Source organism: Lucilia sericata, unplaced genomic scaffold (assembly GCF_015586225.1).
Source record: "Lucilia sericata isolate MDLA Ls3-8-SP2 unplaced genomic scaffold, ASM1558622v1 Contig000191F_arrow, whole genome shotgun sequence".
Taxonomy (NCBI): domain Eukaryota; kingdom Metazoa; phylum Arthropoda; class Insecta; order Diptera; family Calliphoridae; genus Lucilia; species Lucilia sericata.
In genome coordinates this window covers 330,162-355,092 of record NW_023994219.1, presented here as the reverse complement: position 1 = coordinate 355,092, position 24,931 = coordinate 330,162, and the positions used below count along the sequence as shown (strand labels likewise).

General features: G+C 30.5%; 2 protein-coding genes across 8 annotated transcripts; one reads left to right on the top strand and one right to left on the bottom strand.

Moving 5' to 3' along the window:
- Positions 1-801: 801 nt before the first annotated feature.
- Positions 802-4,542, bottom strand: LOC119601798 (zinc finger protein 423-like). 3 transcript variants are annotated; one of them, XM_037952952.1, is made up of 3 exons: positions 4,206-4,542; positions 3,643-4,140; positions 802-3,573 (listed from the first exon to the last, which is right to left on the bottom strand). In XM_037952952.1, exons 2-3 carry the CDS (start codon positions 4,100-4,102, stop codon positions 1,205-1,207), a joined length of 2,829 nt encoding a protein of 942 aa, XP_037808880.1. In that variant the 5' UTR covers positions 4,103-4,140; positions 4,206-4,542; the 3' UTR covers positions 802-1,204. The 3 variants fall into 3 exon arrangements, with proteins under 3 accessions (XP_037808880.1, XP_037808881.1, XP_037808879.1); XM_037952953.1 differs by having other exon boundaries at positions 802-3,567; XM_037952951.1 differs by having other exon boundaries at positions 803-4,140; positions 4,206-4,541.
- Positions 4,543-5,162: 620 nt separating this feature from the next.
- LOC119601793 (far upstream element-binding protein 2) lies at positions 5,163-15,742 on the top strand. 5 transcript variants are annotated; one of them, XM_037952939.1, is made up of 10 exons: positions 5,163-5,580; positions 6,349-7,050; positions 7,110-7,550; positions 7,617-7,763; positions 7,846-8,294; positions 8,607-8,823; positions 9,180-9,443; positions 14,524-14,644; positions 14,693-14,957; positions 15,728-15,742. In XM_037952939.1, the coding sequence occupies exons 1-9, from the start codon at positions 5,494-5,496 to the stop codon at positions 14,854-14,856; spliced, it is 2,592 nt and encodes an 863-aa protein (XP_037808867.1). In that variant the 5' UTR covers positions 5,163-5,493; the 3' UTR covers positions 14,857-14,957; positions 15,728-15,742. The 5 variants fall into 5 exon arrangements, with proteins under 5 accessions (XP_037808867.1, XP_037808865.1, XP_037808866.1 ...); XM_037952937.1 differs by having other exon boundaries at positions 14,524-14,957; XM_037952938.1 differs by lacking the exon at positions 15,728-15,742 and adding an exon at positions 15,066-15,083 and having other exon boundaries at positions 14,524-14,957.
- The last annotated feature ends 9,189 nt before the right edge of the window (positions 15,743-24,931 follow it).

The following is a 24,931-nucleotide window of genomic DNA, read 5'->3' as shown; positions in this document are numbered from 1 at the left end:
CAATAAATTGTGTTTTATTATAAATTGGTATAGCCGTCAGATTTGACGGATATATTCATCAAGTGTGATTAGTCAACAATGACCGATTAATGCATCATTTTTTTATTTGTTAACTGTGATGGATATATCCATCAAGCATGATTAGTCAATCATGACTAATATTTATATCATCCATGATTAGTAAACAACAAAAGAGTGAGCAGCTCAAATATATGTTTTAAAGTCGATAGAATTCATAAGTGCGAGGGTGATGCAACATCACATGTACACAAATGTTTCCATCACTTTTTACATATTGCCCTTAAGAAAGTGATGGGAGCTTTGTTCTACGCAATGATGGGTATATTCTCAGTAGTGACAATCAATTGACCGGTCAAATGACTGTCACTGTTCTTATAGGGTAGTAATTAATATTCAGCTGGTTGTATGTTGCCACCTTGCACAAATATCAACATACACAAACAAAATGTTAATAGTTTATGGTGAATGATGAAAGAAAATGAAGATATTTATGTTGATAAAATATATTTGTCTTTTAAAAATACTTTAAAATTTAATGTTTTTTAATGAATTTATTAAAAACATACTAGAATTATGTTAAAGAATAAAGTAATTTGTATAATACTTTTGTAAACACAAAAATTTTCATTGTTTTTTTTTTGTAACAAATTTACACTAGTTTTTTGTAATCAAAACTTTCAAATTTCTTAATATTAATAATATTTCTTTAGTTCTTACCTTTTTAGTTAGTTTTTCTTATAAAAATTAAGGTAATCTTCATAAACTTTTAGGAAAAATGTACTACTTGTTCTCTACACACTATTTATTTAAACATTACTTTGTTTATTATATGCAAATGTCATTATTAACGCAATTTTTTACAATTTTCGACTCTTTTCGACTTTTTCCGACTTTCTTCGACTTTTTTCGACTTTCCGATTTTTTGACTTTTCGACTTTTATTTACAAAGTCGACTTTTCGACTTTTTCATAGACGATAGTCGAGTTATCGACTTTTTTGGAACAAAATAGTCAACTTCGACTTTTTTCCACAAAAAGTCGATTGTTCGATTATTCGAAAGTCGATTTATAGAACCCTACAAGATACGTTGATACAAAAGAGTTGGGGATTCGAAAATACTGTATAGATATTTCGCATTGTGCATATTGAAAACTTATTATTCTGTATTAAATTTTATTTTATTTTATTTACTTTTTGCCTTCTTTGATTTAACATCAAACTTATCCAATTCTGTTACTTCCATAACATCTGGTTTAATTCTAGGAGATTTTCTTTTATTTAAATTTGCCTTCTTAGTTTTGACATCAACGTTAAACAAAACGGTCGCATCTTCCTTAATATTTACCATAACTTTACAACCTGACACTGAAGGAATATCGTCACCAGGTTTTTCCTTAAACTTACTCTTTTCATCTTTCTTGCTATGTGATTTGGAACCGCAGGTATCACAATTTATACGTTCGTTATTATGTATAACCATATGCGTACTTAAAGCAGACTTATTTCCTAATATTTCGTAACATAAGGAACACTGTATATTAACGGGCCATTCATGGGGCGGATGCATTTGCTTTAAATGTTCTTTCTGTTGGTGTGATGTTGCTAAAACTTCCGGGCAAATGGGACACTTAAAGCTGCCTTGGGCAAAATGTTTCTGGCGAAAATGTCTGTAAAGTGTAGCTAAAGAACTGACACGAACATAGCACAGATTGCATAGAAATGTACGGTGAGGCATATGTGTTAACTTGTGTTGCAGGCGACGGTATAAATAGTTTGGCAAACTACTTTTACATGTTAGACATTTCAAAGATCCATCGGAGTCTTTATAAGACACATTTGATTCATCAAAAATATCATGTTGTGTGGTTATATGTGTATGCCATTCCTTTTGATTGGGCAGACCTTCATTGCAGGCAGGACAAGCGAAACTTATGAATTCAGCAAAACCATTGAGTACGTGAGAGTAAAGATTGGGTTGAGCTAACTGTGATTGGACTGCTGAGGATTGATGATTTGCTGTTTTTTCTTTTTTTAGATCCAGGGGTTTGTAATAGTGCATCTGTATCTTATGAAATCTACAGGTGTTGTACTTGACATGGGAAGTATTACAAAATGGACACTTAAAGATCTTTTCCTCAAAATGTGTAAACACATGTTCTAAACGCAGCTGTTGTTCGGTTTGTGCAAATTTCTTGTGACAAACTATACACATTGCGTCTGAGGTAAAGAATTCCTCAAAATTGTTGTGTTTATATTGGTAATGTTCAAAAGCCTCTTTAGCATCAGTGAATTTTTGGTAGTTACAAAAAGCACATTGTATCACCACCTTAGCGGATTCAATCATATTTGGTTTTAAAACTTCCTTAATATAATCTCTATCCTTGTCATCTTTACAGCGTTTCACCACATGATTAACTGCCATTTTGAAAGTAGCTAATGATTGCTTACATTGGCGGCATTTATAGGCTTTAAAGGGTAAATGTTGAAAACGATGACAATGTAATTGTACCGGAGTATTTGCTACCATTGTATGGCAAATGTTACAATGTAATTTATTGTTATCTGCTGCTATCATTTCCAAACCTTTAAGAGTATCAATTGCATGAATACTTCTCAAATGCTGTTGCCATTTAAGTAATTTTTTAAATTCTTCTTTACAAAATGGACAAACATGTGCCATATACTCTTCAAATTCCTGTAAATTTTTTATTTTCTTTTCTCCTTCAACTACTTTATGTTGTTTGGTATAATAACTTATCATTTTAGTACACATGTGTCCACTACGTCCTGTATCTTTATAAGGACTTTTCTTCTTACAAAATCTACATGACCAGCAGATCGTGTTATCGTGTTCTAGATAATGTCTTAGTAATTTACTTGTATCATTTTTAAGATACACTATATGGCATTTAATACAAGCTAAGTATTCCTTATCATCAAAAAGTTTTCTAAAATTTAAGTTTTTCCAGCAATTTAATTCATGGTCCGCCATTAAATGCTGCAAATACAGTTGCTCGTCAGCGAAACATTCGTGCAGACATAGATGACAATTGTAACGAAATTTCTCCTGATATTCCTGAGGATGTTTATCTATAAAGTGATGCCAAATTTTCTGATGTTTACTGTTCTTATAAGTGTAATGACAAATTGGGCACTTGTAGGTACTTTTCTCTTTATTGTATTTTTTATATTCATTCACAATGTTCGGATGCTGTTCAATGAAATGTCTTTTTATAGATCTTTTGGTTTTATAACTGCACATTTTACACTTTTTCTCCGTTAAATCTTGAGTATTTTCACTGTGTTGTAGTGAATGTTTATATCTATTAAAACCGCTTTTATATGCTCGTTGACATTTCTTACATGTTCCAGACTTCTCACTCAAAATATAGTCTTTTTGTGCTGCTTCAATAGCAGTAATATGCTTTAATTTTAAATGTTTGCGCAGTTCTTTATAGTTGGCTAAATTTTTATTGCATTCTGGGCAATTATATTCAACATAACTATTTAAAAGCCAAAATTTTAAAGAGCTCGATATATTGCCTTCTGAAACTTTAACATGTTTAGTCAAATCTTTAGCGTAATTTTCTAATTGTAAATTATATTCTTTCTTCATATTACCCTCATTATCTGAACCACCATAAAATTCTTCTTTTTCTTCACCCTCGTCATCATCGTTATCATTATCATCGTCTTCATCCTCATAATCGGTATCATTTTCATCTTCTTCACTTGGTTCATACAAATCATCCTTATCATTCTCACTCTGTTCATCCATATCCTCCTCTTCCTCTTTATCTTCTTCATCTTTATCATCATTTTCATCTAAATATTCAATTTTATAATATTCATGAGAAAACACATTTTTAATTGAATCCGGTAAATAGATATCTTCCCTAAATTCCTGACCATACTCTTGATAATAATCATTTTGTTCATCTTCAAATTTGATTGGCAACCATTGATGTTGTTCACCTTCAATTATTAGCTCTTCTTCTGCTTTTATTTTGTTTAACATCTTATTTGTCTCACCATCTTCATTTTTAATCTTATTTGCTTCCATCTTTATATCTAAATCCATTGTTGCTGGAAACAGCTTCAGTCCTCTAGAGTTCTTTGCTAAAAAATATTAAGAAAATTTTATTTTTTAAACGAAAGAAGTCTATGAGGATCAAATGACCTACTGGGACAATTGCGCCCAAAACAGCTGACGATAGTATAAAGTGGCCAATTACTCTCAATGCCTCAACTAACTACTCTTGGTTCAAGCCTCAAAAGTATACTTTGTCAACAGACTCGTCACGCCTGACTGCCCTTCCATAATAAAATGGTACATATGTATATATGTGAAATCCATCAAAATCTGCAGATTTTCCAATTGCCTTTTTTGGTAGATTGTGTGTAAGGAAAAATTTCGGAAACTGTAGACACAACTAAAAATTAATACTACAAATTTTGCAAATTATCTGTCAAACAATAAAACAAAATATGCAGTTTATTAGTGATGGTATTTATGTGTATTCGATAAAATTATTTATCGATATTAGCGATACAACAGTGTAGTCAATAGAATATGGCTATTGGTACAGTAACACTTTTTGGAAAACATTTTCAACGATTTATGAATTGTTATATATTATATAGAAACTGCGAAGACTGGAACGACGTTCTTTAAGAAAGATTTGGGTCGATATAATTCAAAAATTTTGTTCCAATATCGTTATCCGTTCAAGTTTTACATTAATTCAAAATTTATATTTGTAATTTCCAAATATCTCTATTTTATGATTTTTAAAAAATTTGTCGTAAATCTTTTTGTAACAATAGATCTATATATTAAATATATATATTTTCGAAATTCAGCTTCGTGAGAAGGGTATATGTGTAAATATGTATAAGTTTGCCATTTCGTTTGTAACTTTTATAATATTGACTTTTTTAATATTTTGTTGTATTTAAAAATTTCAATATTTAAATATTTGCTTTAAAAATCCCACTTTTTAATCACTCAGATTCCGTTTCTATTTAATGTTGAAAAATTTTAAAACACAAAAGAAAATTTAGTCGGCTTTTTGTCGATATTAAGCCGCCGTCGAAATTTGTATCGTATACCGTTGATGTTTGTCGACACAGGACTCTGAATCCGCCATTTGTATTTTCATGCCGCATTTGTAGTGAGTTTTTTGGAAAGTGCTGTGAAAAATTTTAATTTTTATACAAAATACGGAAAATAATTAAATAAATTGTTAAAATATATAAAAGTTATTTAATATATTATAAAATAATATAGAAATTCTATGAAATTTCTAAAATTTTAAAGCAGAAAATAGTATATAAATTTAGTGCAAAAAAGCTTCCGCCCTTGTAGAAAGGAACGAGAAAAAAATCGTGAAAAAATTTGCACTGACTGATATAATAGATACGCGTGGTAGTAGAGTTGTGCATATAAAAAATAATTAATTAATAAAAAGTATGGGTGATTTTGGTGGTTCTACAGCAGCACAAAGTAATATAAATCAATCGCAAGCATTTGCAGCGGCTTTACAACGAGCTAAACAGGTAATTTGTTTCTATGAATTTTTTCAGGGTAAAAAATATTTTTTTCTTTTGCTAGAATGGAGGAAAAAATCGATAATTTTTTTGTTATAAGAGAATTGAGTGGAAAGAGTAAGAGAGTGTTAGTAAAAGTAGGAAAATAATTATTACTCTTTATTGAGACTTGTGGTTAAAATGATGATGTTTACAAGTGACACTAAGATCTAATCTAGTTTTGTTTAGTTCTAATTCGGTTCTAGTTCACTTTTAGTTCAGCTTAAGTTTTGGTTCAGTTCTACAGTTGTTCATTTTAAGTTATATTTCAGTTCTAGTTTATTACTAGTTTAGTTCTACTTGGCTCTAGTTCAGTTGTGGTCCAGTTTTAGTTCAGTTCTAGTTCAGTTCTAATTCAGTTCTAATTCAGTTCTAGTTCAGTTCTAATTCAGTTCTAGTTCAGTTCTAGTTCAGATCTAGTTCAGTTCTAGTTCAATTCTAGTTCAGTTCTAGTTAAGTTCTAGTTCTGTTCTATATTTGTCCAGTTCTAGTACAATTCAATTTCAGTTTAGAAAGATTTTCTTTAACTGACTAGTGGCGGCGACTAGTTCAGTTCTACATGGTTCTAGTTCAGATCTAGTTCAGTTTTAGTTCTGTTCTATATCTGCTCTAGTTCTGTTCTAATTCTATTTCAGTTCTAGTACAATTCTATGTACCTATTTCAGTTTAGTACGATTTTCTTAAACTGAAATGTTGATGTCTTTATTAAACATTGTATATTATCTATTACATTGATAGATTGCCGCTAAAATCCAACCAAATCCACAGCAAGGTGGTAATAATAGTGGCGGTGCTGGTGGCGGCGGCGGTGGCGCAGGTTTTAAACGTTCCCTAGACGATTCTGATTCAGGACCAGAAAATAAACGTTTCACTAGTCCGGATGCTAATGACTACGGTCATAATAGCAATTCTAATATGAGTGGTGGTGGTGGTTCATCTTCTGGCGGTGGTGGTCCAGCTAATATGACTCAGGCTATTGCCCAAGCAGCAGCTGTTGCAGCTCGTTTAGCTGCTACTGCTGGCAATACCTGTGAAGAACAAGTACGCATTCCCGATTGTCTTATGAGCGCCTTTTACGGTCGCGGCAACAATGAAACTATTTCTCATATACAAGGTGATTCTGGCTGTAAGGTTCAAATGAGCCAAACCGAAGGTGAACGTATTCTTACCTTAAGAGGTTCACGCGAATCGGTGACAAAAGGTCGTGAAGTTATGCAGCAGCTGGCAAATCGTAATGGTGGTGGTAATGTTGAAGTAGTTTTAACCATAAATATGCCACCTCCGGGACCCACGGGTTATCCTCCTTATCAAGAAATCATGATTCCTGGTACCAAAGTTGGTTTAGTCATAGGCAAGGGAGGTGACACAATTAAACAATTGCAGGAAAAGACCGGAGCCAAAATGGTCATTATACAAGATGGTCCCAATCAAGAAGTTATTGTAAGTTTATATTTTAAAAAGGTTAAAATCTTAATGATTAAATTTTTGATTTAATTTAGAAACCTCTACGCATTTCGGGCGATCCTCATAAAATTGAGAATGCCAAACAATTGGTTTTGGAATTAATAGCACAAAAAGATGCTCAACAACAACAACAACAGCAGCAACAAAATAACAATCGTCCCAATATGGGCGGTAATGGTGGCGGTATGGGTTCCAACAATAGCCCTAACAATGGCGGAGGAAATTATAATAATTTCGGAGGCGGTAACAATGGAGGAGAACAATGTGAAGTATTTGTACCCAAACTAGCTGTTGGTGTAGTAATTGGCAAAGGTGGAGATATGATACGTAAAATCCAACAGGAATGTGGTTGTAAACTACAATTTATACAGGGCAAAAATGATGAGCCCGGTGATCGCAGATGTTTAATACAAGGTTCACGGCAGCAAGTGGATGATGCCAAGCGTATGATTGATGGTTTAATTGATAATGTGATGGTTAGTGAGAAAAAGAGTTGAATTTTTTAAAGATTTCGTTTAACTTTATATAACTTTTAACTTTAGCAAAGAAATCGTAATGGTAATGGCGGAGGCGGCGGTAATGGTGGTGACAATGGCAATTCTAATTATGGTTACGGCTATGGTGTTAATCATGCCCAACAACCTGCACGTGAAGAAATTACCTTCATGGTACCCGCTTCAAAATGTGGTGTAAGTAGTAAATGTTTTTAAAACAGGAAATATAAAATAAACTCAACTATAATTACATTTATTTGATTTTTGCAACTACTAGATTGTTATTGGTCGTGGTGGTGAAACTATTAAATTAATTAATCAACAATCTGGTGCCTACTGTGAAATGGATCGTAATGCTGTCAATCCTCCTTCAGAAAAACTCTTCAAATGTAAAGGCACCTCCGAACAAGTAGAAGCTGCTCGTCAAATGATTGCTGAAAAGATAAATATGGAACTGCCGATTATTAATCGTAAATCTATCAATGGTGGTCCACCAAATCAACAAGGTGGTGGTGGAGGAGGCGGTGGTGGCGCTGGTGGTTATAATCCCAATGATCCAAATGCTGCCGCAGCCGCTTATCAACAACAATGGGCTGCTGGTTATGGTCAGGCCGGAGGATGGGGTGATCAAGCTCAACAACAACAAGCTGCTGGTATGGGTCAAGCAGCTCAAGCAGCGGCAAGTCAATCAGCAGATTATTCTACACAATGGATTGAGTATTACAAGTAAGTCGAAGAATATGAAAGAAAATATAATTCTGAAAATGCTCTTAATCTTCTATGTCAAAAAAACAAAAAAGGACTTTGTATAAGTTCCACAACCTATATCTTCAAACTTTCAGTTCTAGTTCTTGTTCAGCTCTAGTTCAGTTCTAGTTCTGATCTAGTTCAGTACTAGTTCAGTTCTATTTGATTTCTAGTTCAGTTCTTGCTCAATTCTAGTTCAATGTAGTATAATTCTAGTTCAGTTCTATTTCTGTTATATTCCAATGAAATAAAATACTTTTATTAATATTAAAAAAATAACTTTTCTTATAGATCAATGGGCATGCATCGAGAAGCTGAAATGATTGAACAACAATTAAAAGCTAAACAAGCAAGTGCTGCTCCCCAACCTCAGACACAAGCTCAACCCGCTGCACAACAAGCTCAATCTGCCGGTCAGCAGTCGCAAGACTATAGTGCCCAATGGGCAGAGTATTATCGTAGTATAGGAAAAATTGAAGAAGCTGAAGCTATTGAAAAACAAATGAAGGTAAGCTAAACTTAACTAAACACTTTCTGTTTATAACACCCACCCAATTTGCAAAATCAAATATAGTTAAAAGTACTTCCAAAACTATGTACTTATATATAGAGTATTTTCAAAAAAATTTAGTTAAAAACCGCTTCAACAAAGTTTTAGTTTAGGCATTAAAATAATACCGATAATAATATATATATTACGTTTTTTCAAGTAGTTTGTTTATTACATTTTTCTTTAAATGTTTTTTGTATGTTTAGATGTTTTATATAAAAGCCACATTATAAAACTGCAATTAACTTTGGAAAACACACACAAACTCAATTACTTTTCAAAACGTTTTTATTATTTATTATAAATCAAAATAGGCTTCACAATCATCGGCCTCAACAGCAGCATCGTCATCATCATCATCTGCCTCTGCTGCTGGTGCTTCTGCTGGTGGTGGCGGTGGTGGTAGTGCTGGTAGTGGTAGTCATAATACACCATCTGGTGGTATTAGTAGTGGTGGTACTTCGTCGTCTGTTGCTGTTGCTGGTCAACAAACTAAAGACTATAGTGCTCAATGGGCTGAATATTATCGTAGTATAGGTAAAATTGAAGAAGCCGAAGCTCTTGAAAAACAATTGAAGGTACGTTGTGTATTTTTTTAAATAAATAAAAAAATAGGCAACATTTTAGAAAATAAAAAGAAAACTAAAATTTTTTTGTTTGTGTTTAGGTGTTATAAAAACAAATAATATTTTTTGCACTATTTAGTTAAGCCAGAGGAAGAAGCTTTAATATTTTAATATTTAAGTTGATTTTTAAGTTTAAGTTCAATTTAATAACAATTAGTTTTAAGTAAAAACGTAAGTGTTATTATGGTTGTGGAGTCTATTTGTATTTATCAGATAGATTCAATTAAAAGTAAAACTTTCATAATTTTTTCTTACGAAATGTAAAGTATTATTTTACATTTATTATGAAATTTCCGGCTGTTACATATCATAACTGATCCTTCAATCATCTCATGTATAATCCGTGAACATTTATTGTTTCGAGCAAAATTATTTGTACCATGAATATTCCGTGAACTATTTATTGTCTTTAGTTTTGTCATCGTTTCACGTCAGGAAGAACATTGCTAAATTAATGACCAGACGATAGTCTCGACTATAGACTACTCTATAGTCCCGATTATTGACTAAACTATAGTCTAGTATAGTCTAGTTCAACGGTTCCCAAATGGGGGTCCGCGGACCCCTAGTGGTCCGTAGTAAAATCCTAGGGGGTCCGCGAAGACGAACGAAAAAAACATGAATAGACAATAGCAGCATTTTTTAAACAATTGGATTTATTAAATCTAAATTTTAGTTCTGGTACTGTACGCCAGGTGGATAAGGCAAAAGGTTTAAATCGAGACTAAACAAATTTCAAATCATAATGTCAGCAGCGACCAACAGATGGAGTTATTTCAAAACTTAATATTAAAATCATAAATTTTCCATAAAATTTGTAACAATTTTTTGCAAAAATTGGTATTTGCACTAAAATATCATGTGTGCAATATTTTAGTTACAGGAATTTTGTTTATTTTCCTATTTTTACACATTTTAAAAAATATTTGCCATCTATTGGTGAATAGCAAAATAAAACAAATTAGTTTATTTTAAAATTATTTTGGTTTTATTCTATGAATACAAAGCATTGCCATATTGAAATTAGCTAAATCTAACTATTTTTTTGGATTTAAGAAATCCAAATTAGATTTACTTTTTTTAGCTGCAGAACCGCCATGTTTGCACTAAAATTAATTTTTCTTTGACCTTATATTAGCTTACAGAGTGTATTTTCAGATAATGATGTCCGAAACTAAATTCCAGCTTCCAAAGATAGTTTTTTTCTTGAAATAAAATAAATCCAAAATAAATCCAGTGTTTAAAAAAAGCCCCTAATATTCTTTTATATGTATGTACAAATATCTCCAATTTTTGTGCAATAATCCCAAATTTTTTGGTGACTTTTTGAATTTTATTTTTTCGGTTGTTTATCAGGAAGAAGCTAGGCCCTACAAATTTATTGTATAACTTTTATAAAGTAAAGTATTGAGTGATTTGTAATTTTTATTTCCTGTATATGTACTGAAATAATGGTTTTTATTTCAGACAAATAATACTCTGCCTTACAATTAAATTAGGGATACTGGTATTCCGGAGTATGAAGTTCAATTCAAAGACAAGCTTATTACAGATTTAAGTTTATCAAATTGTAAGCAAAAGTGTTCTTGTTTGAAAGGACTAAAATTATATATTTTCAGAGGTGACTCTTTATGCATCTCTTTATAAATATTCCAATCCGACGTGATACACAGATTTTAACTTGATTTTGTCGACCAATACATATTATTAAATTAACATCAGAAAATCCATAGCGTTTCGCGTAAATATGTAGCCAAAAACCATGAAGTAAAATAATTTTGGTATTTTAAAATTCAAATTTAAGTTCCAAATTCACAGTACTTTAACAAAGAGTTCAAATCATATATTATGCGGATAACGCATTCCGCAACAACATAGAAGAAGTCCAACTTTCTTATATTATTTTCCCGAAAAACTTAGCTCACTTACTCAGTTCACCCTTTGCAATCGCAACAAATTTTTGAAGCGTGACTCCTTAAGCACATGTGACAATATTTGATAAAGAAACCTACCTTGAAGAAAAATGAACATGAAAGATCTCACGATCATAAAATGAAACATCATGAAACATATCAACAAAGAAGTCATTCTATCTTCAAAACATGCAATTGAAAACCTATCTGAAATATTATATATTCTCAATGTACGGAAATATTTTATAGATATGACATCTCTACATTTATTAGACCTAGGGATTAATGGACTAGGTCAATTTTCGGATGGACAATTATTTAGAACAATAGAATATCAAAATATGTATGGGGGTCCGCGAAATTAAATAAGTTCTTCAAGGGGTCCGCGAAGTAAAAATCGGTGGGAACCGCTGGTCTAGTTTATAGTGCAGACCAGATAAAAGGCTAGAGACTAGATTCTAGAGAAAACTATAGAATGTAGATTAGAATAGTGAATAAACTATAGTCCAGACGATAAACTAGACTGTAGATTGGACTATTTTCCAGACAATAGACTTGACTATAGTCCAGACTACAGACCTGATCATATCTGGTCTTATACGCCAGACTGCAGACTAGACTATCAGGCCTATTCTGAACAATAAACTACCGGGAAGTTTGTTCCGTCTCTTATACATATCCCAGCAAAAAAAATTTGAAGTTGTTAAAGAAGAAGGGATATTTTCATGATTTCTTTTGTACGTATTCTATTTAATGCGTTTTAAATACATGCCTAAATTCTAATAAATTTGTCATCAGTGAAGGCATGAAAAATGCACCCAAATTCAGTCATGTAACTCCACTATAGGAATTGTAATATTTTACTATAATTTGGTATTCTCTTAGGAGATTTAACGAAAACGTGCATTTCATACAATAAATATTAAAAATGACATTAATTTTTTTATTAGATTTTTGTTTTTGTAGGTACCTACCTACCTAGTAATATTAAGTCCATTTTAACATTAATAAGAGAAGGAAAAAAACAAGACTGCTTAACGGATTTTAAAACACAATGGGTATTTTTCCTCTGCATGAATTTAAATCCAATAAAAATCAGTTAGTTATGTTTTATCTTATTTTATTTTTATCAATATCACGCAAAAAAATATTTAAATATTGATAACTAAATCGAAATACCATTATTAATGCATTTTTAAATAAATATAGTGCACCAATGAAAATTCGCTTGAGAATCATCGAATATTCATTGGTTATAAGAACTCATTTAAATGACGAACTATTTTTCCAAATACGAACACATGCATGCCAATGACACGCTAATGTTAAAATCATGCATGTTTCCCCTAAATATGAACCAGTTCATTATCAGTTCAACCCATGCATTTACTACTTTTTTTGCACGTCTTTTTTTGCTGGGATAGCATGTAAAAGGGAATAAACTATAGACTAGACTTTACTCTAGACCATAATCTAGACTATACTATAGACTAGACTAGACAATACTATAGACTAAACTATAGACTAGACTATAGACTAGACTATAGACTAGACTATAGACTAGACTATAGACTAGGCTATAGACTAGACTATAGACTAGACTATAGACTACACTATAGACTAGACTATAGACTAAACTATAGACTAGACTATAGACTAGACTATAGACTAGACTATAGACTAGACTATAGACTAGACTATAGACTAGACTATAGACTAGACTATAGACTAGACTATAGACTAGACTATAGACTAGACTATAGACTAGACTATAGACTAGACTATAGACTAGACTATAGACTAGACTATAGACTAGACTATAGACTAGACTATAGACTAGACTATAGACTAGACTATAGACTAGACTATAGACTAGACTATAGACTAGACTATAGACTAGACTATAGACTAGACTATAGACTAGACTATAGACTAGACTATAGACTAGACTATAGACTAGACTATAGACTAGACTATAGACTAGACTATAGACTAGGCTATAGACTAGACTATACTATAGACTAGACTATAGACTAAACTATAGACTAGACTATAGACTAAACTATAGATTAGACTGTAGACTAAACTATAGACTAGACTGTAGACTAAACTATAGACTAGACTATAGACTAGACTATAGACTAAGCTATAGACTAGACTATAGACTAGACTATAGACTAGACTATAGACTAGACTATAGACTAGACTATAGACTAGACTATAGACTAGACTATAGACTAGACTATAGACTAGACTATAGACTAGACTATAGACTAGACTAGACTAGACTATAGACTAGACTATAGACTAGACTATAGACTAGACTATAGACTAGACTATAGACTAGACTATAGACTAGACTATAGACTAGACTATAGAATAGACTATAGACTAGACTATAGACTAGACTATAGACTAGGCTATAGACTAGGCTATAGACTAGACTATAGACTAGGCTATAGACTAGGCTATAGACTAGACTATAGACTAGGCTATAGACTAGACTATAGACTAGGCTATAGACTAGACTATACTACAGACTAGACAATACTATAGACTAGACTATAGACTAAACTATAGACTAGACTATAGACTAGACTATAGACTAGACTATAGACTAGACTATAGACTAGACTATAGACTAAACTATAGATTAGACTGTAGACTAAACTATAGACTAGACTGTAGACTAAACTATAGACTAGACTATAGACTAGATTATAGACTAAGCTATAGACTAGACTATAGACTAGACTATAGACTAGACTATAGACTAGACTATAGACTAGACTATAGACTAGACTATAGACTAGACTATAGACTAGACTATAGACTAGACTATAGACTACACCATAGACTAGACTATGGATTAGAATATAGACTAGGCTATACTATGTATAATGCAGACGAGTTTATACACCGATCCTCCAGAGTATAATTCAATAAATATACAATTTTCCTTTTAAAACTTCATGACTACACACCCTTTATTATAAAATCAGCCAAATAATTTGTATAAAATCTTTCAGATATTAATGAAATTCTCATTTATTACAAAAACTCCCTCTACTTTATTTAAAATAATTAACATTTAAAAACTTGTTTATGTTAATTTTTAGGGAGGACAAAATAGCTCTGGAAATGCTGGTGCAGCTGGCAGTAGTGGTCCTGGAGGTGCACCTGGAGCCCCTGGCGCTAATGCTGGCGGACCAGCCGCCCCTGGAGGTGGTTATCCACAAGGTATGACCCCTAGCCAATATGCTCAATATTCACAATATTATGCCGCAGCTGCTGCCCAAGCGGGAGGATATCCTCAACCTGGTGGTTATGGTGGCCCCGGATCAGCTGGTGGCTATGGAGCTCCTGGAGGTTATCCTGGAGCTCCACAACCACCAGGCAGTGGTCCCAGTCAAGGTGGTGGCAACAGCCAGAAGAAAGGAGACAAACATTAAACTCTTACACTAAGACCCACACCCTTTTTAACAACCGACTTGAGGGAGAATTGACACAGAACAAGAACAAGAAGTTGAGGTGGGGAGTTAAGGATTTTTGGGTAAGTTATTGTTTTTATTTATTGGTAAACCTGTTTTATTAGATTCTTTATTTTTCTTCATTGATTGATTTGTTGTTTTTCCTCAAACATATTTATTAAAAACAAAAGAAATTTATATTTATAATTGTATAAAATTATACTCTCTGAATAATGCAAAAATGACAAATTTTTTATTATAATATAACATTTCACTTGTTGGGTGCTTTCTTCATACATATTTTACATATTTTATTTACATACATTTTTTTAAAATATTTGTTTTATATATAGAATGTAACTTTTTCAAATGCATTTATTTTTTTTTTATATAAGAAAATATATGAAACACAACTATATTTCAAATATTATTTCCTACTTTTTTTTATTGAAACAATATTGAACAATTATATAGTTGTTATATTATTATACATATATATTTTTCCTTTTTTTTTAAACTTCGTTATGTATATTTATTATATACATTTTATATATACAAATATAAATGTGTATAAATACAAGAAAACAAACATAATTGATAAACGAACTACTTTTTTGAATAACTATTTTATTTATTTAAATATAATTAATATTTACTTGTAGTGTAAACATGAGTTTTCATTTGTTTAATTTTCATTTTATTTACATTTCTTGAATTTTAATTATTATTACTATTATTTTAACCTTTCTTTTAAGTTGTTTTTAATTTTTATGATTTTAAGTTTTTTTTTATAAACTCTAACATAACAAAACCATATTTCTTTTTTTCCTTCCATAAAATTTTTTTCTTGCAGCTTTCAGTTTTCATATAAAAAAAAGACCTTCTATACAAATACAAAAAGTCTCTCTCTTATAAAACAAATTTATAAATTATAACAAAATTAAATATAAAAAATGATATTTTGTAAATCCTGCGTAAGAGTATTAAGAGTGTGTGGACACCTGTTTGGTTTGATGTAATTTAAACAACAAAATACTTACTTACATTATCAATTTACTTTGATTTTCATTCTTTAGTTTATAAGTGTAATTTTTCTCTTTAATATAATTTATATTATTAATAATTAATAATAATAATAACAACAGTAATGATAGTAATATACATAAACATTAAAAAAAAAAGAGTTTTTAAACAGCATAAGCAAAAATAAACCCATAACTAAATATAATTATAAACTTAATTATTACTATTACTTCGTATCAGGAATGTTAATTCAAAATCACCAACAAAACAAAATTTATCTAAAAACGGCCGTTTTTAAGTTAGGTTTATATTAATACAATAAAAAAACAAAACATTACACTCTTTAGCTACTCTAGTTAATAGTTAATTATGATGATGATAATGATAATAATAATGATGATTTCTTTTATTATTGCAAAGAAGTCTGTTTAAAATATCAAAAACAAAAGCTTCCTTCCTTTTTTTATTTCAATTTTTTTTTTTTTTTTTGAAAATAATAAAATTTTATAAAAAAAATATTTCTGTAGCTTTAAATTATAATTAATTATAATTTCATTTTTTATAATATAAAATTAAAAAGAAAACAAAAACATAAATATTAAAACAAAAACAAAAAAAAATCGATTGACACTCATTTTTAACCACAAACAGACAGCTCTTGAAAGGGGGAAAATGGAATTCTTTTGGAGGAAAAAGGGGAATTTTTACACTAGACTACGGTTCAATCTATGGACTACTGTTTATTCCATAGATTACACTACAATTCAGTCTACATCCTAGACTACTGTTTAGTCTATAGACTAAACTACAGTTTTGTCAATAGGCCAGACTACAGACTAGACTACGGTTAAGTCTATAGATTAGATTGCAGTTCAGACTATAGACTAGACGACAATTTAGTTTATAGACTAAAAAAAGTTCAGATTATCGACTAGACTAGAGTTTAGTATATAGACTAAACTAGTCTATAGACTAGGCTACAGTTTAGTCTGCAATTTAGTCTATAGAATAGATCATAGTTCCGACTTTAAACTAGACTATAGTTTAGTATACACACTAAACTATAGTATAGTCTACAGACTTGTCTATAGTTTAGTTCACAGACTATAATATAGTTTAGTTCACGGGCTATACTATAGTTTAGTCTACAGACTAGACTATAGTTATTCTACAGACTAGACTATAGTTTAGTCTACAGGCTAGACTATAGTCCATATAATAAACTGTAGTCTAGTCTGTAGATTAAACTATAGTCTATAGACTAGACTACAGTTTATTATATAGACTATAGTTTAGTCTACAGTCTTTAGACTAGACTATAGACTAGACTACAGTTTAGTCTATAGACTAGACTACAGTTTAGTCTATAGACTAGACTACAGTTTAGTCTATAAACTAGACTACAGTTTAGTCTATAGACTAGACTACAGTTTTGTCTATAGACTAGACTACAGTTTAGTCTATAGACTAGACTACAGTTTAGTCTACAGACTAGACTACAGTTTAGTCTACAGACAAGACTACAGTTTAGTCTAGACTACACTACAGTTTAGTCTATAGACTAGATTACAGTTTAGTCTATATTCTAGACTACAGTATAGTCTATAGACTAAACTACAGTATAGTCTATAAACTAGACTACAGTATAGTCTATAAACTAGACTACAGTATAGTCTATAAACTAGACTACAGTTTAGTCTATAGACTAGACTACAGTTTAGTCTATAGACTACACTACAATATAGTCTATAGACTAGATTACAGTTTAGTCTATAGAATAAACTACAGTTTAGTCTATAGAATAGACTACAGTTTAGTCTATAGAATAGACTACAGTTTAGTCTATAGAATAGACTACAGTTTAGTCTATAGACTAGGTGAGAGTTTAGTCTATAGACTAGCTGAGAGTTTAGTCTATAGAATAGGTGAGAGTTTAGTCTATTTACTAGACTAGACTATACTTTAGTCTACAGACTATACTATAATTTAGTCTACGGACTAGTTTATAGACTGGACCATAGTCTAGACTGTGGACAAGACTATAGTATAGTATACAGTTTAGTCTATAGACTAGGCACGTTTCTAAAGAAAACTGTCTTTCAAAAACTCTTCTCTGAAGAAAACTGTGTTTATAGCTACTTTTCTAAAGAAAACTGTCTTTAGAAAACATTCTAAAGAAAACTATCTTTAGAAGACATTCTAAAGAAAACTGCCTTTAGAAGACACTTTCTTTAAAAAACACTTTTGTTATGAAATCTGCATTTTGAACACACCTTTTTAAAGAAAACTGTCTTAAGAAAATACATTTCTCAAGATAACTGTTATTCAAAGACACTTTTCTAAAGAAAGCTGTCTTTTAAAGACAATTTTCTGATAAACATTTTCATTCAAGGGCACGTTTCTAAAGAAAACAGTCATTAGAAGACAATTTTGTAAAGAAAACTGTTTTTCAAGGACACTTTTCTAAAGAAATCTCTCTTACAAAATCATATTTCTAAAGAAAATAATAATATGAGAAACATTTTCAAAAGAAAAACTATACTTTTTCCATTCCATTTCAAAGAGCTGTGATCAACAATTAAGTATCTTTATATATTTCTTCTTCATATCATCAATTTATGTCGCCTTCATTTTTGTGTAAACAATTATAGAAAATTTATCAAGAAAACTCTAAAAAAAAACATAACCTAAAATTAATTTTTTATGTGTTTAAAATCATACCAAACCCTACTTTGTTAAGTGTTATTTCTTAAACAGAGAGTTATGAGACCAACGACGATGGGCAGTTACCAACAAGATGAAGAAGACTACGACAGTACACCTACAACAACAATTACATGAATTGCTACAGTTTCTAAACTACAAGGATTAAATGTTAAATGGTAAGAGTATAATTTGTATGTGTAAAGTAAATTTGTTTTTATAAAATCAAAAAAATTTATTAACATTTTATTAATGTAAAATTTTGTTAAGAAAAAAGCAATCTATATATATTATTATATTATTATTTACTTGTAACAATTATACGATGAAATATTTTACAGGTTTGATTTCTAAGTTTTAGTTAAGAAATTTAATAATGAAAATTATAAGAGAAACCTTTATAAGAAGTAAAACAAATATTAATATATCCCTTTAACATATACATATTACCATAATTTTATATATTATATATATAACAAAAAATATCTTAATTGATTTGAATTTTGTGTGTGCGTGTAAATTTTTTTAAGGGGTTTAACAGATTTTCAAAATTTGTTGAGTTTATTTACACAGTTTTTCCATATTTTTGAAAAAATATTATATATGTATATATATATATATATATATATATATATATATATATATATATATATTTTGAATTTTGTTTAGATGTTATAATTTTATCAATTTCAGCCTTTTAGGGAACTACATATTTGTTTTTATGGATCATATTATAAAGAAATGTAATGCTCCTAGAAACTGTTAAATCATATTAACAATTGTCTTTGTAAAATTTAAAATAATGTCAAATTGTTTAAAATATTTAAAGTTTTTTGGGTGTGTAGGTTAGGTTATAATGTAAACGAAACTGAGTCCATTAACTGGCCTCCTTGTTTTAGGAGTTTATTCAATCGATCGATATTCAATAGCTCATTCAAGACTACATAAATACAGAAAATACCCTGACAGTGATACAGAAAATACCAAAACTAAGACTAAACTATAGAATGAATTATAGACTAAACTATAGTCAAGACTATAGACTAAACTCTAGTCCAGTCTATAGACTAATCTATAGTCAATATTACAGACTAAACTATAGTCAAGAGTATAGACTAAACTCTAGTCCAGTCTATAGACTAAATTATTGTCCAGGCTATAGTCTATACTATAGTCCAGACTATAGACAAAACTGTAGTCCAAACTATAGACTAAACAATAGTGCAAACTATAGATTAAACAATAGTCCAGACTAAAGACTGAACTATAATCTAGACTATAGACTAAACTATAGTCAAGACTATAAACTATAGATTAAAATATAATCCAGACAATATACTAAAATATAGTCAAGTCTATGGACCAGACTATGAACAAGACTATAGTCCCTACACTAGACTAAAACAAGGTTTAGACTATAGACTGAAATATACACAAAACTATAGTCCAGGCTATAGACAAAACTATAGTCCAGGCTGTAGACTAAACTATAGTCAAGGCCATAGACGAAACTATAATCCAGAATATAGACTTGACTATAGTCCTGACTATAGACTAGACTATAGTCCTGACTATAGACTAGACTATAGTCCAGATTATAGACTAGACTATAGTCCAGACTATAGAGTAGACTATAGTCCAGACTATAGAGTAGACTATAGTCCAGACTATAGAGTAGACTATAGTCCAGACTATAGAGTAGACTATAGTCCAGACTATAGACTAGGTTTAGGATTATAGTCTAACCTATAGACCAGACTATAGCTTAAACTATAGACCAGACTATAGACTAGACTATAGATTAAACTATAGTCCAGACTATAGATTAAACTATAGTATAGACTATAGACTAAATTATAGTCCAGACAATAGACTAAACTATAGTCCAGAATATAGACTAAAATGTCCAGACTGTAGAATAAATAATAGTCCAGACTATAGACTAATCTATAGTCTAGACTATAGACTAAACTATAGTCAAATCTATAGACCAGACTATGAACAAGATTAAAGTCCAGACTATAGACTAAACTATAGTCCAGACTATAGACCGGACTATAGTTTAAAGTCTAGACCAAAGTATAGAATAAACTCTAGACCAGACTATAGAATAAACTATAGTTCAGACTGTAGACTAAACCATAGTCCAGACTATAAACTAAATTATAGTCCAGACAATGACTAAACTGTAGTCCAGAATATAGACTAAAATGTCCAGACTGTAGAATAAAGAATAGTCCAGACTATAGAATAAACTATATTCACGACTATAGACTAAACTATAGCGCATACTATAGACTAAATTGTAGTCAAGTCTATAGACCAGACTGTGAACAAGATTAAAGTCCAGACTATAAACTATAGTAGAGACTATAGACTAGACTGTTGTCCCGACTATAGACTAAACTATAGTCAAGTCTATAACCACAGCTATAGTCCAGACTATAAACAAAAAAGAAGTCAGGGCCCAAATTATGGCATACGATATCGATCGAAATCTCCATTTATATTCTAATGAGATTTTAATTGATATCGTATGCCGTAATTTGGGCCCAGTATTAAAGACTAAGCTACAGTCCAAAATATAGATAAGTTATAAACCACACTATTGACTAAACTACAGGCCAGACTACTATGGTTAGGGTTGGTTGTAAGGTTTACGTATTTGGAGGAAATCTAGTAACGCTTATTATACATTTAAAAAGAAACTTTGTCAGAGTTAGAATATTAACCTACCAACAACAATAAGGTGGACTCGTAAAGTCCTTAAACATTTTATTATCTTCTTCCATTTGTAGTTTAATCTTTGAAGAATGTTCCAGTTTTATTCGTTAGATTTTGGATTGTTTTAGGATACAAGAATATTTAAAGATTATAAGTCAACCTGAGACACATATATTTTCTACTATAATCATTGAAATTTTTAAACATTTATATTAAACTATTAAAAATACAATTTAAATTATTATGTTAATTTATTATAATGCGGTAAGATTTGGTTACACTATATTTTTTACAATTTACATACAAAATATATTCCTATATAAACATCTATATTGCACAAAAAATTTCCATGTATCAAATCTATTTCCAGCTAAGAAAAGAAAACCACTTCCTCTCTAAAACAAAAAGTTTTGAAAACATATATACAAACCGCATATTAATCCTAAACAAAACTGGTTTTTAAAAAAAATGTCATTTATGGTAAGATTTACTTCTTAAAAAAGGTGAAATATTTTCTTAAAATTTCTTATAAAATCGAATATATAAAACCAAACAATAGTATGAACTCTATATTCAAACAGATAAATATTTAAACTAAATAACCATAACATAGTACGTCTTGTTTAAAATTTAAAATAACCTAGTAAATAAGTTAAGTATTTTGTTTAAAAAAAAAGATGTTGCAACATTTTTTTTCTAATAAACTTAATACCAGAAAATAAATCAAATAATTATATTACAATCTGAAAAAACAAAGAAATAAGAAAACAATGAATAAGTAATTTAAACAATTTTTAAATATTTGAAACAAATAAAACATATTAAAATAATATTATATTCAATATAAAATTGCTATATTTCATATTTTATAAAAAATGCCAAGATATGAAATACATTGTGGTGGAGTTTTATTGTATTTATTTTCTTATAGAACTATTTACAGCACTTTTTTACGAAGTCCAGTACACTTTTAGGCAAACTATAGCTCAAACAAAACAAGTAATTAACTTTAAAAGCCAGAACTTGTGACATATTTTTTTACCTTAAATGGTATGTATAGTTTAACAACAACAAAAAATCTACAACATATCCTTTAAAATATAAATTGATTGACCTATTATTATAATTACCATATAAAACTTTAATATATCATTTTTATATTACTACATATATAAAATTTCTTTGCAAATTGTTTATAAATTTCATAAATTTCTTATATTTTGTATATATATATTTTCTATAAATTATAAAATTTTCCTAATATTTTTTCGATATTTCTTTAGTATTGAAAGTGTCTTGGCTTTCTAAGTGTTGGGTTGAGCGAGAGGAAAGGGCCAGGGGACTCGTGTCACAAGTCACTTTAGTCATACAAGCTCTACAACTATAGTTCAAGCAATCATTGAAGAACATTAAAAGTAATTGATGTTTATATATATATGATATAATTTATATTGCCTATATATTTCAAAATTGTTTCATATGATTGCGATTTTAGTTATTTGTTTTTTATGAATATATAAATTAACTTTTCTATATTGTTATTTACATATATAGGGTTTTATTATATATCTTTGATTATAATCAGAATGGACTGTATAAAAAGTAATGACGTATAGAAGATCTTTGGATAAGATTTGCAAGAATAAATTAAACTATGGCTCACAAAGAAATTGACAATATTAAAAATAAACCTTTTTCTACAATCCATACTATAGAAAAAACTATGGTTCAGAATATAGTCCAGAATATATTACAGTCTAAACTATAGAATAGTCCTGACTATAGAATAGACTATAGTCCAGACAATAGACTAGTCTGCAGTAGTTTAAACTATGCACTAGACTTTAGTTCAGAGCAGAATATAGACTGGACTATAGAGCAGATCATAGTCCAGAATATAGACTAAGCGGCAGTCTAGACTGGACTTCAGTTCAGTCTACAAACTAGTCTGTAATCCATACTATAGTCCAAGCAATGAACTAAACTATATTCTCGGCTATAGTCCACACTATAGCCCAGATTAAAGGTTAGACTATGATCCAGTCACAACTATAATCTAGTCTATAGTCTAGTCTGAATTATAATCTAGTCTGGAGTAGGAAGATTTGTCTATTATATAGTTTAGTTCATTGCCTGCACTATAGTATAGAGGTTAGTCTAGACCACGGTCGAGACTACAGACTAGGCTATAGTCCAGACTATAGACTATACTATAGTCCAGACTATAGACTAGACTATAGTCCAGACTATAGACTAGACTATATACCAGACTATAGACTAGACTATATTCCACAATATAGACTAGGCTATATTCCAGACTATAGACTAGGCTATAGTCCAGACTATAGACTAGGCTATAGTCCAGACTATAGACTAGGCTATAGTTCAGACTATAGACTAGGCTATAGTCCAGACTATAAACTTGGCTATAGTCCAGACTATAGACTTGGCTATAGTCCAGACTATAGACTTGGCTATAGTCCAGACTATAGACTAAACTATAGTCCTGACTATAGACTAAACTATAGTCCTGACTATAGACTAAACTATAGTCCTGACTATAGACTAGACTATAGTCCTGACTATAGACTAGACTATAGTCCTGACTATAGACTAGACAATAGTCCAGACTATAGACTAGACTATAGTCGAGACTATAGACTAGACTATAGTCGAGACTATAGACTAGACTATAGACTAGACTATAGTCGACTATAGACTAGACTATAGTCCAGACTATAGACTAGACTATAGTCCAGACTATAGACTAGGCTATAGTCCAGACTATAGACTAAACTATAGTCCAGATTATAGACTAGACTATAGTTCAGCTTATAGACTATACTATAGTCCAGACTATAGACTAAACTATAGTCCAGATTATAGACTAGACTAAACTATAGTCCAGATTATAGACTAGACTAAACTATAGTCCAGATTATAGACTAGACTAAACTATAGTCCAGATTATAGACTATAGTCCAGACTATAGCCTAGAACATAGTACAGACTATAGACTAGACTATAGTACAGACTATAGACTAGACTATAGTCCCGACTATAGACTAGACTATAGTACAGACTATAGACTAGACTATAGTACAGACTATAGACTAGACTATAGTACAGACTATAGACTAGACTATAGTACAGACTATAGACTAGACTACAGTACAGACTATAGACTAGATTATAGTCCAGACTATAGACTAGACTATAGTCCAGACTATAGACTAGACTATAGTCCAGACTATAGACTAGACTATAGTCCAGACTATAGACTAGACTATAGTCCAGACTATAGACTAGACTATAGTCCAGACTATAGACTAGACTATAGTCCAGACTATAGGCTAGACTATAGTCCAGACTATAAACTAGACTATAGTCCAGATTATAGACCAGAATGCAAACTAGACTATAATATAAACTTTACTCTAGACTATATATTTGACTTTAGTCCAGTCTATAGTGGAAACTGTAGTCTGGAATAGGTCTTTAGTCTGTAGTATAATGTGGACTGTAGTGAAGTATCTTCTCTATAATCAATGTTGGGCTATGGTCTAGATTATAGTCTAGTCAGAAGTATAGAATAGTCTAAAGCCTG

What these genes read in the sequence shown, in the direction of transcription:
- LOC119601798 (XM_037952951.1), bottom strand. Translation starts at nt 4,102, where the DNA reads ATGGATTTAGATATAAAGATGGAAGCAAATAAGATTAAAAATGAAGAT.
- LOC119601793 (XM_037952937.1), top strand. Translation starts at nt 5,494, where the DNA reads ATGGGTGATTTTGGTGGTTCTACAGCAGCACAAAGTAATATAAATCAA. An exon ending in GTCCCAATCAAGAAGTTATT is followed by an intron (nt 7,051 to 7,109) that starts GTAAGTTTATAT and finishes GATTTAATTTAG; the next exon opens with AAACCTCTACGCATTTCGGG. An exon ending in CAATGGATTGAGTATTACAA is followed by an intron (nt 8,295 to 8,606) that starts GTAAGTCGAAGA and finishes CTTTTCTTATAG; the next exon opens with ATCAATGGGCATGCATCGAG.